Source organism: Hemitrygon akajei, chromosome 1 (assembly GCF_048418815.1).
Source record: "Hemitrygon akajei chromosome 1, sHemAka1.3, whole genome shotgun sequence".
Taxonomy (NCBI): Eukaryota; Metazoa; Chordata; class Chondrichthyes; order Myliobatiformes; family Dasyatidae; genus Hemitrygon; species Hemitrygon akajei.
Window position 1 is genome coordinate 116714119 of NC_133124.1, and position 12940 is coordinate 116727058.

The following is a 12940-nucleotide window of genomic DNA, read 5'->3' on the forward strand; positions in this document are numbered from 1 at the left end:
CAGGCTCAACAATTTCTTTGCACGCTTCAAAGCATCAAACACTACAGCAAGGGGGAGAGCCAGTCCCTTCTTACCAACTGACCAGCCGGCTCCAATCATTGTCAGAGCACACACGGAGGACCCTTGCCAGGGTCAACCCACGAAAAGTCGGAGGTCCCGACAACATCCCTGGACGTGTGCTCAAGGAATGTGCTGACATATTAGCAGATGTCCCGACAGACATTTTCAACATCTCCCTTAGTCAAGCCATTGTCCCCAGATGCTTCAAAGCCTCCACAATCATCCCTGTAGCAAAGAAATCAGTTGTAGCCTGTCTGAATGATTACTGTCCCGTTGCCCTGACCCCCATAGTGATGAAATGTTTTGAACGGCTTGTCAAGCCTCATATCACAGCCAGTCTCCCCTCATCGCTGGATCCTCTACAGTTTGCTTATCATCCCAACCGCTCTACAGAGGACGCAATATCCACCACACTGCACAAAGTTCTCTCTCACTTGGACAACAAAGACACTTTTGCCAGAATCCTGTACATTGATTTCAGTTTAGCATTCAATACCATTATCCCACAGAGACTAGTGGAGAAACTGTCACTGCATGGCCTTAACACTGCCATGTGTTGCTGGATTCTGGATTTCTTGACAGAGAGACCACAGTCAGTCCGTGTTGGCAGGAACATCTCTGACTCCATCACACTGAGCACTGGATGCCCACAAGGCTGTGTGCTTAGCCCATTGCTGTTTACACTGCTAACACATGACTGTGCAGCCAGATTCAAGGAGAACCTGATCATTAAATTTGCTGATGATACCACAGTGGTGGGGCTCATCAGCAAAAATGATGAAACAATGTACAGGGAGGAGGTCAAACACCTAGAGAGCTGGTGCAGTGACAACAACTTGATGCTTAATGTCAACAAAACCAAGGAGATGATCGTCGATTTTAGACGGTCTCAGCCTGAGCACACACCCCTCAGCATCAGCGGCTCCACAGTGGAGAGAGTGGAAAACATCAAGTTCCTTGGGGTGCAGATCTCGGACAATCTCACCCGGTCCAGGAACACCACTGGGATTGTGAAACGAGCCCAGCAGAGATTGCACTTTCTGAGGAAGCTTAAACAAGCATCACTCCCCACTAACATCTTAACTACATTCTACAGAGGCATGGTTGAGAGTGTGCTGACCTTTTGCATCACAACCTGGTACTCCAGCTGCAGTGCTGCCGACAAAAAAGCCTTGCAGAGGGTGGTTAGGGGAGCAGAGAAGGTTACTGGGGTCTCCCTACCTTCTGTCCAAGACCTCTTTCAGAGTCAATGCCTCTAGAAGACACGGTACATCATTAAAGACCCCTCACACCCTCTCCATGAACTGTTTGTTCTTCTGCCATCAGGTAAACGTTACAGGAGCATCAAAACAAAAACCACAAGGCTACTAAACAGCTTCCTCCCACAGGCAGTCAGACTACTAAATAACTGCTCTACCTGACTCTGCTTTGGACACTTTTAACTTGCACTGGACACTTATAACTTGATTTTAACTGACATGTGGCTGTTGTGTTTTACTTTTTATTGTTGTGTTTACTATTTGTTGCATTTGTTATGTTATGATTGCACTTGCCCCTGGGAAACGCTGTCTCATTCTGCCCTGCAGAGCTGATGTATGGTTGGAATGACAATCAAGTCTTTGAATCTTGAATCTTGAATCTTGAATCTTGAATATTCCAGCCATAAGCATAGCAAAGCAGAACACTACAGAGGCTGGAAATCTGAACTAAAATGGTAATAGTTTAAAATAATCAATAGATCAGGCTACTCTAGTAGGGAAGGATGCAGAGTTAATATTTCAGGTCAAATGGTCTTTCATGTTCAAATTTACTGTTATAGGCATTCAAACCCAGGGCATGAGTAAATTGATAAGTTGGTAAATTAAGTTATTATTTTCACATGTATTGAATTACACTGGCCATTATGCCATTGGTGTTTAGGGGAGAAATGATAGTTCTCCATCTCTGGTGGTGTTCAGGGCTTCCTGCATTACATCTATAGCTTCCTCTTGGTTCTTGCTGCTGTCAGTCATGCAGGTTCTGGAGGAGACCCAGGAAAACCATCATACTCAGATGTAGAAGGATTCTTCATTGTCGTTTCTGTAACAATTTTTGTTTTACCAGTCAGGACTGTTAGCCATGAGCTGAACCCCTGAAAATGGAGGACTGGTGGACCACTCTTAGCCTTGCCTCTACCCTTTGTCCTGATTGGTTTGCGTGACCCTACCAAGAGCCAAAACATAAAGCCCTGACTCCAGCCAACTTAGCTCTCTGGGTCATTGAGGCACACAAGCCTCCAAACTCCAACAAGGTTGTGGTCCGCTTGGAGGACATGTATTGAGGTGCAGTAAAAACTGTGCTCTGTATGCCATCTATACAGATCATTTCATTAAACAGTGCATTGAAATAGTACAAGGGATAAGTCTAAGAATAATAATGCAGAATATAGTGTTACAAATACACAGAAAGTGCAGTGCAGGCAGACAATATGATGCAAGGATGTGACAAATAGATCGTGAGGCCAAGAGTTTTTTATCATACAAGAAGTCCATTCAGTAGTCTTACAACAGTGGGATAGAAACTGTTCTTGAGCTTGATACCGCATGCTTCCAGGCTTTTTTTTCTATCTGATGGGACACGAGAGAAGACAGATTATCTGGGGTAGGTGGAGTCTTTGATTATATTGGCTACTTAACTAAGGCAGTTAAAAGTGCTATAAAAATTACCTTTCCACAGCAACAGCAGAACAGTACGTTACAAACATGACAAACATAAGTTACCATAAACTAAAATTAACATAAGTTATACATTATTATAAATTATCTTTGGAAATGTATGAGGAATCAGTGTTGTATAAACCTTCATTTTCCTCCATAGATGCTGCCTGACCTGGTGAGTTCCTCCAGTACTTTGTGTAAATGTTTTTGTAAAGAAGCTGGTATGGTGGTAGTTGTCCATCATGTTTGACGATGATGGGAAACCTGTGCAGGAGAGTTTTTACAGTGGAAAAGCTGTTGCACTGGGGCAGTTCCACTCTTTCAACCTCACTAGTCTGGGTGCTGAGGTAGAGTTGTATAATCTCTACCATTTTGGATTCTTAACTCATTTTTAAATTTGTACCTGTATTTCCATCACTTTGTTTCCCAGTCTTGGGAGTCACTGAAATATCAGTTAGCTGCATGTAACCTGTAAAATTCTCCCCAGCTATGTAGAAAATGAACAGTGTCATGGAAGTCAGATAGACATTATAGTCAATAAGAAATTGAAACTGCAGCATTAAATACAAATCTGTCAGTGTTGTAAGGCAGTGATAATAATTAACCAGGTATGTCACATTGGCCAGTAGGAAGGATCTATTAAGGAGGGAATTTCTGCCCTCTGAATTACCATTGTTCTCAATTTAATGTTATAATGGATAGCATGATTCTGATCTCGAAATACTGGTACACAGCTGATCACTCATGACCACATCCAACTCAGATACTTTTCTTTCTGACTCTCCCCGGAGTCCCCAACTAGGCAATTAGGAGCAGGTGGAGGGAATGTCAAACAGGTCAGTTTCTCTTCTTTCCCCTAAGGTACTGAACTGTTAGTGGTCCAAACTAACTACAATTATTTCATGCAAAAACATAAAACCACATGCCATGTATTTTACCGTAGGAAACATTATTGGCTTTCTGTTTGGTTGCAATCTGAATAAGAAGTACCTTGTTGATAAATATTACTGCCTTCACAAAGTAATACAGGTACCACCTTATTTATGCACTTTTTCTCTAATATTTATCTTCCTCTATTTACACTTCTTCAAATAGACCAACTATGATCAATCAATGAGACGGTACCAAAATCAGATGAGTCCCATGGATGCCACTTCTCTCTGCTGTATCACAAATAATCCCTTTATCTCTCCAACCCTTCCTCTCACTCAACAGAAAACATGTTTATCTTCTTACTTTTTCCATTCTCAAGAAACACCATTAACCCAAAATATTAACTCTGCTTCTCTCTGAACAGACGCCGCCTGACTTGTTGAGTATTCCCAGCATCTTATTTTAATTTCATATTAGAAGTACTTGCACATTTTTGTATTTAATTTAAATCAGTCACCTGTTCTTATGCACTAAAAAGAGGCTCTCAGAATGTAATTTTGATCTTGTGTGAAAAAAATTGTATGTTCTTGATATAAGAGTTTGGGAAGTAGATGTGTGTTCTGCTTTGGCCAATAAAATGCTCGAGGAATCACAAGTGGACTGGAGTCTTCTCACGTCAGTTTTTATCTTCTTACGCAGAGAAATTCCAGGAGCTTCACCACAGGAATGTGTAACGTCCATACAAGGATTGCTGCAACTGTGCTTTAAGCTTACTGCAGTCTTGTATAGATTGCCAACTGCTATGTTAACTGAAGATTAACTGGATTCTGAAAACTTGCTCTCATTCCTCATTCATACTCTATTTACTTGTGCATTGTCTCTGCCACCAAACTGTTCTAAAGCTTGAACAAAGAAATGCTATTTTTATACAGAAATTGACCAGCAGATGTGGATATTGACCAACTGGTAACCCTATGTATGTTCAGTTTCCTTTTTTGCACAATCAATAATCAATTACACTACAATAATACATGTATTAATAGTCATTAGAATCCTCGTGTTAAAGGGCCATAATGCTTCAGAATTAGTAAAGTAACTGACCAAATAGTAGGTGTCATGCAAGATTCATTCACTTTCATCCTTATCATGTCTTGGCTTGCCAAATGGCTCTCGTCCCCTGATGTGCAAAGGCCCACTATGTTCTTCAAAGACTTGTCTAGGCTGAAGGCACACTATCTGTACACTATCCTTGCCTGGACATGATCTTAACCCTCGCCTTGCTGCAGCTTGAACAAAGATAGTTATGGACACAGCTCAGCATATTGTGGAAACCAGCCTCAACTCCATGCCCATGTCAACACTTCTGGCTGCCACAGTAGAGCCGCCAACATAATCAACCCATCCCAGATACTCTCCCTTCTCCCCCTTCCCATCGGGCAGAAGATACTAAGGCCTGAAAGCACACACCACCAGGCCCAATAGCCTGTCTATTTGTTATAAGACTGTTGAGTGGTCCCCTAGTACAATACAATTAACTCTTGGCCACCTCTTTATAGCCTTACACCTTCTTGTTTACCTGCATTGCACTTACTTTGCAGCTTTAAGACTTCATTCTGCATCCTATTATTTACTACTTCAATACACTGTTGTAATTCAATGATCTGTAAGGATGCATAGAAAACAATGTGTTGCACTGTCACCTTGGTACATATGACAACAATAAACCAATTTATTAATTTTAAACACAAGTAGATCTGCAGATGCTGGAAATCCAAAATAACACACACAAAATTCTGGATGAATTCAGCAGGGTAGGCAGCACCGATGGAAAAATGTAAACGGCTGACGTTTCGGGCTAAGACCCTTCATCAGGACTGGGAAGGAAGGGGGAAGAATTCAGAGTAAGAAGGCGGGGAGGGGAGGAAGAAGTACAAAGTGGCAGGTTGCTAGGTGAAACCAGGAGAGGGGGAGGGTATGAAGTAAAGAGCTGGGAAGTTGGTTGATTAAAGAGATAAAGGGCTGGAGAAGGAACAATCTGATAAGAGAAGATAGAAGACCATGGAAGAAAGGGAAGGGGAAGGAACGCCAGAGGGAGGTGATGGTCAGGTAAGAAGAGGAAGTGTGAGAGGGAACGGTGAAGGAGAGGTGGGGGCTATTAGTGGAAATTTGAGAAATCAGTGTTCATGCCATCAAGATGGACGCTACCCCAATATCCAAATAAGATATTGCTCCTCCAACTTGAGTGTGCCCTCATCATGGCTGTAGAGGATGCCTTGAACTGACATGTTGGAATGGAATGGGAAGTAGAACTGAAGTGGGTGGTCACCAGGAAATCCTGCTTTTTGTGGTGGACAGAGCGAAGGTGCTCGACAAAGCAGTCTCCCAATCTATGTCAGGTCTCTCCGATATACAAGAGGTTACACTGGGAGCAGTGGATACAGAAGATGACCTCAACAGATTCACAGGTGGTGTTGCTTCACCTGGAAGGACTGTTTGGGGCCCTGAATGGTAGTGAGGGAGGAGGTGTAGGGGCAGGAGTAGCACTTGTTCCGCTTGCAAGGATAAATGCCAGGAAGGAGGTCAGTCGGGAGGGTTGAGTGGACAAGGGAGTCGCGTAAGGAGTGATCCCTGCGGAAAGGGGAAAGTGGGGTGAAGAGAAAGATGCACTTGGTGGTGGGATCCCATTAGAGATGGCGGAAGTTATGAAAAATTATGTGCTGGATGCAGAGGCTGTGGGGTGGTAGGTGAGGACAAGAGGAGTCCTATCCCTGGTGTGGCAGAGGGAGGATGGGGTGAGTGCAGGTGTGCACAACATGGAAGAGATTCAGGTGAGGGCAGCATTGACGGTGGAGGAAGGGAAATCCCTTTCTTTGAAGAAGGAGGACATCTCAATTTTCTGGAATGAAAAACCTCATCCTAAGAGCAGATGCAGCGGAGACAGAGGAACTGAGAAAAGGGGATGGCATTTTTACTGGTGACAGGTGGGAAGAGGGATAGTCAAGATAGCTGTGAGAGTCAGTGGGTTTCTAAAAGCTATCAGTAGACCGACTGTCTCCAGAGATGGAGACAGAGGGATTGAGAAAGGGGAAAGAGGTGTTAGAAATGGATAAGTTGGAGGCAAAGTTGATGAAATGGATGAGCTCAGCATGGGTGCAGAAGGCAGCACCCATGCAGTTGTTGATGTAGTTTAGGAAGAATTGGGGAGTGACACTGCTGTAGGCTTGGAATGTGGACTGTTCCACAGAGTCGATGGAAAGGCAGGTATAGCTGAGGCCCATGCGAGTGCCCTTGGCTGCACCTTTGGTTTGAAGGAAGTGGGAGGAGCCAAAGGAGAAATTGTTGAGGGTGAGGAGCAGTTTTACCAGACAGTAGAGAGTGGTGGTGGAGGGGAACTGGTTAGGTCTGTTGTCCAGAAAGAAGCAAAGAGCTTTGAAGTCCCCCTGATGGGGGAACTTACTCATTTACGAGGGGTTGACTATTGAGCTAAATAAAGCAGAGTACTTAGAGCAACTTATAACTTCGTTTCTCAGTTCCTTGATGGTGTCTGGAAAACACCAATATCAGTAACATTCAATAGACTGGAAAACCTGCAGGTTCATCACCATCACAGGTTTGTTGAGCTTGCTGTCATTTGAACAAGTATATATGTGAACACCAGCAATGAAAGCTTCACAGCAACATCATAGACACATAATAATAAAGATACAGCATTCATAAGAAAAAAATGCAAAATATCCAAAATTATGTAAGAAAGTACACAATAAGAACAAAGAAATCCATTGTTCTGACACTTTCTGTGTTTATTTCAGATTTCCAGCATTTGTAGCTTCTTTTATCTGGGAAAGTACTTGTTTGGCTTTACAGTCTCTGGAAATCCAGAGACTGGGAAGGGAATGGTATTAAATAAGTCTTCTAACATAAATAATGTTTTTTTTTCTGCTAAAAGTGCACTTATTTTCCCACAGACCTTGCCTTAATTGGAATCCCTCTGCCAACATAAGTAATATTTGCTGGAGGCACTGAACAGATCCAGCAACATCTGAGAGGGAGGTTTGCTAATGGTGTTGGGGAGGGTTTAAACTAGATTTGCAGGGGTGTGGGAAAAGAAGTGAAAAGGCAGAAGATGGGGCAGTTGGAGCACAAATAGAGACAGTTTGTAGGGAGTTTGTGAGGAAGGATAGGCATATGATAGAGCAAAGATGCACTCAGTCAGTTGGTTTGAGATGTGTCTATAATAATACAAGGAGTATCATAAGCAAGGTGGATGAAAGAGCATGGATCAATACGTGGACCTGTGATGCTGTAGCCATTACAGAGACTCGGATGTCTCAGGGGCAGGAATGGTTGCTGAGAGTGCTGGGCTTTAGATGTTTCAAAAAGGACAGGGAAGGAGGCAAAAGAGGTGGGGGTGTGGCATTGCAAATCAGTTATAGTATTATAGCTGCAGAAAAGGAGGAAATCATGGAGAGATTGTCTACTGAGTCAGTGTGGGTGGAAGTCAGAAACAGGAAGGGAGCAATAACTCTACTGTGTTTTTATAGACACCACAATAGTAACAGAGACATTGAGGATCAGATAGGGAGGCAGATTCTGGAATGGTGCAATAATAATAAGGTTGTTGTGTTCGGTGATTTTAACTTTCCTAATATTGACTGGCATCTCCTTGGAGCAAAGAGTTTGGATGGGATGGAATTTATTAGGTGTGTTCAGGAAGGTTTCCTAACGCAATACGTAGATAGACCATCTAGAGGAGAGGCTGTACTTGATCTGGTATTGGGAAATGAACCTGATCAGGTGTCAGATCTCTCGGTGGGAGAGCATTTTGGAGGTAGTGATCACAACTCTATCTCCTTTACCACTGTGCTGGAGAGGAGCAGACAATTTGGGGAAACATACAATTTGGGTAGGGGGAAATATGATGGTATTAGACAGAAACTTGGGAGCATAAATTAGGAGCAGATGTTCTCATGGAAATGCATGGCAGAAATCTGGCAAATGTTCAGGGAACATTTGCATGGTGTTTTGCATAGATATGTTCTATTGAGTCAGAGAAAGGATGGAAACGTAAAAGAACCATGATGTACAAAGGGTGTGCAAAGAAAAGAAAAACATACGAAATGTTCAAGAAACTAGGTGCTGTTGGAGCTCTAGAAAATTACAAGGTTGCCAGAAAGGAGCTTAAGAATGAAATTAGGAGAGCCGGAAAGGGCATGAGAAGACCCTGGCGAGTAGGATTAAGGAAAACCCTAAGACATTCTACAAGTATGTGAAGAGCAAGAGGATCAGCCGTGTGAGAATAGGACCAATCAGGTGTGATAGTGGAAACGTGTGCATGGAGTTGGAGGAGGTAGTGGAGGTACTTAATGAATACTTTGCTTCAGTATTCACCAGGGAAAAGGACCTTGGCAATTGTGGGGATGACCCCAGTCTACAGCAGACTGAAACACTTGAGCACATTAAGAAAGAGGATGTGCTGGAGCTTTTGAAAAGCATTAAGTTAGATAAGTTGCTGAGTCCAGATGAGATCTACCCTAGGCTACTGTGGGAAGCGAGGGAGGAGATTACTGAGCCCCTGGTCATGATATTTGCATCATCAGTTGGGATGGGAGAAGTACCAGAGGATTGGAGGATTGCAAATGTTTTTTCCTTGTTCAAGAAAGGGAGTAAAGATAACCCAGGAAATTATAGACCAGTGAGTCTTACTTCAATAATGGGCAGGTTGTTGAAGATCCTGAGAGGCAGGATTGATGAGCACTTGGAGAGACATTATCTGATTAGGGACAGTCAGCATGGATTTGTCATGGGGAGGTTGTGCCTTATGAGCCTGATTGAATTCCTTGAGGATGTAACAAAACACATTGATGAAGGTAGATCAGTGGATGTAGTGTTCTACAAGTATGTATGGATTTAGTAACACATTTGATAAGGTTCCCCATGTGAGGCATATTCAGAAAGTAAGGAGGCATGAGATCCAAGGAGACCTTGCTTTATGGATTCAGAATTGGCTTGCCCACAGAAGGCAAAAAGTGATTGTAGACGGTTCATATTCTGCACGGAGGTCAGTGACCAATGGTGTTCCGCAGGGATCGGTTCTGGAACCCATCCGTTTTGTGACTTTTATGAATGACCTGGATGAGGAAGTAGAAGGGTGGGATAGTAAGTTTGCAGATGACACAAAAGTTGGGGGTGTTGTGGATAGTCTGGAGTGTTGTCAGAGGTTACAGCAGGACATCAGTAGGATGCAGAAATGGGCTGAGATGTGGCAGATGGAGTTCAACCCAGATAAATGTGAAATGGTTCATTTTGGTAGGTCAAATTTGAAGACAAAGTATAATATTAATGGTAAGACTTTTGGCAGTGTGGAGGATCAGAGAGATCTTGGGGTCTGTGTCCATAGGACACTCAAAGCTGCTCCACAGGTAGACAATGTTGTTAAGAAGACATATGGTGTGTTGGCCTCCATCAACTGTGGGATTGAGTTTAAGAGCCGTGAAGTAATGTTACAGCTGTATAAGATCTTAGTTAGACCTCACTTGGAGTACTGTGTTCAGTTCTGGTCACCTCACTACAGGAAGGATGTGGAAGCCATAGAAAGGGTGCAGAGAAGATTTACAAGGATGTTGCCTAGATTGGAGAATGCGCCTTATAAGAATAGGTTGAGTGAACTTGGCTTTTTCTCCTTGGAGTGGATGGAAGGTGACCTGATAGAGGTGTATAAAATGATGAGAGGTATTGATAGCCAGAGGCTTTTTCCCAGGGCTTAAACTGCTAACACAAGGGGGCATAGTTTTAAGGTGCTTGGAAGGAGATACAGGGGGAATATCAAAGGTAAATATTTACACAGAGAGTGGTAATGCATTGCAGCGACAGTGGTAGAGGCGGATACAATACGGTCTTTTAAGACACTCTTAGGTACATGGAGCTTAGAAAAATAGAGAGCGGTGTGGTAGGGAAATTCTAGGCAGTTTCTAGAGTAGGTTACATGGTCGGCACAACATTGTGGGCCGAAGGGCCTGTAATGTGCTGTAGATTTCTATGCTCCGTGTTCTATGTAAAGGGAAAGTGAAGGTGGAAATCCTGTATCAAAATGCTTGCTTTACCCCGCCCCACTGATGTTGCTAGATGGCTGAGTCCCCTCCAGCAGATTGTTTGTTGCTCCAGACTCCAGCAGGTACAGTCTCTTCCATATTTTGCAAATCATATATTTTACTTAAACTGACACGAGAGACTGCAGATGCTGGAATCTGTTGCGAAGAACAGAGTGCTGGAGGAACTGAGGGGGTCAAACAGCGTCTGTAGAGGGAAATGAACGGTAAACTTTTGGGGCTGAGTTAGTTCACCTGAAGTCCAGTGGAAACATATTACGCGACACTGGAATGTTCTCTGAACGGTAACTGAGGAAATTGGGTCCGATTTATCAGTAGAATCCCATCTTTCAGACTAAAGGAGACTTGCCTCGCAATTGACAGCGGTGGGCGGATTTTTAACAGAGGAGGGCTAGAAGGAGGTGTCTGGAGACCGTGGTGAGGGAAGAGCTGCGCTTCATCTGCAGCGCTACCATCCTCTTTAAAGGAGTCTGTGCAAATATCAATCACTTCGCTCTGTGACTGCAAACCCCAGGAACAGACTTACAGAGAGGAGGGAGTAGATGAACCTTCTGGGAGGGTGAAACAACGCAAATCAAAACTGCTTGGAACTAGAGGCAGCAGTGAAGTCGCGGCAGAGTCGGAGGAGACGAGTGAATTTAAAAGGGGTAACCAGCCATTTAGGTGGTGGTGATGGGGAGGCGGGGGTTTGCGTCTAAATCGGATACGTAATTAAACAGGGGTAATTTAACTTGTCGTCGAGCGCACCGACTTCGAACAACTTTGCAAAGCCTTCCTGGTGCAAAGCGGGAAAAAACCCCACAAAAGCTTGGAAGTGCTGTAGGCATTAACGATACTGTTATTGCTAGTTTGTTTAATCTACAGGTACGGGGATGGATCTGAACCAGAGCGGTCCGGGGTTGAACGAGAGCGTGGAAGCTGCGGGAGGAGGCAGTCAGATCGGCACGGACGGGTACATCATCATCCCCATTTTCAGCCTTATCTTCTGCCTCGGGGTCCTGGGCAACTCTCTAGTCATCACGGTGTTGGCTCGCAGTTCCCCGCGCAAGCCTCTTAGCACCACCAACATCCTAATCCTCAACCTCAGCATCGCTGACCTGTCCTACCTACTCTTCTGCATCCCGTTCCAGTCCACCTACTATTTCCTGCCGCACTGGGTCTTCGGGCGCTTCCTCTGCAAGTTCGTCCACTACTTCTTTACCGTGTCAATGCTGGTCAGCATCTTCTCTCTGGCGGCCATGGCAGTCGATCGCTACATTGCCATCGTCCACTCCAGGAAGTCCTCCTGCATTCGGGTGGCCAGGCACACGGTCGCGGGGGTCCTGCTCATTTGGCTGCTGTCTTTGGCTGCCGCGTCGCCTGAAGCTTACTACCGCGTCGTACTGCACATCAATGGCCAAGGCCCCTTCTGTTGGGATTTGTGGACTGTCCTCCTTCATAGACAAATCTACAAGGTGGCCACCTTCGTGGTTGGCTACCTGCTGCCCCTGCTCCTCATCTGCTATTGCTACGCCAAGGTAAGTCCTGGGATTGCTCAAGGCACTAGCTCACTATAGCAACACTCTGACCATTCTGGCCACTGTGCACTGCAATGGTCAGTTTTGTTCTCGTGTTGCACAATTGTGTAAAATTTATGTTTAGTTTCTATTTTCCATGTGAATATTGCGTACCTGATGCTATTTGCCTGTGATACTGTCATAAGTTTTGTATTGTGCCTCTGCATACATATACTTGACAACAAACTCGAATTTGATTGCAGGATAAGGGCAAACTTCAATTAACAGTAACTTATATATTAACATGAATTATAGATAAGCATTTGATGTAAGTAGTTATAAGGAGTTAAAAACCCATATCACCTCCCAGTATAATGCAATAGGCAGTTTGGAATTCACTGTAGGTAAATGTTGCACTTGCAACAAGGTATGTGGTTGAAGAGCCTACAGGGCTGGCTGATAGAGTAGCACAGATACAGTGTTCAAAATAAATTTATTATCAAAGTACATACATGTCACTATAAACAGCCCTGTGATTCATTTTCTTGCAGGCATACTCACTAAATCCATAATAGAATTAATTAATGAAAGACCACACCAACTTGGGTGTTCAACCATTGTGCAAAAGACAACAAATTGTGCAAATACAAAAAGAAAGAAATAACAATAATAAATAAATAAGAAATAAATATTGAGAACATGAAATGAA

At 43.7% G+C, this 12940-nt stretch overlaps 1 protein-coding gene across 1 annotated transcript in view; it reads left to right on the forward strand.

The window, feature by feature from the left end:
- Positions 1-11607: 11607 nt before the first annotated feature.
- Positions 11608-12940, forward strand: part of galr1a (galanin receptor 1a) — a 40514-nt gene continuing 39181 nt past the window's right edge. The window contains exon 1 of the mRNA XM_073071082.1: positions 11608-12252. Within this exon, the coding sequence (XP_072927183.1) occupies positions 11608-12252 (645 nt within the window). The remainder of the gene's footprint in view (positions 12253-12940) is intronic.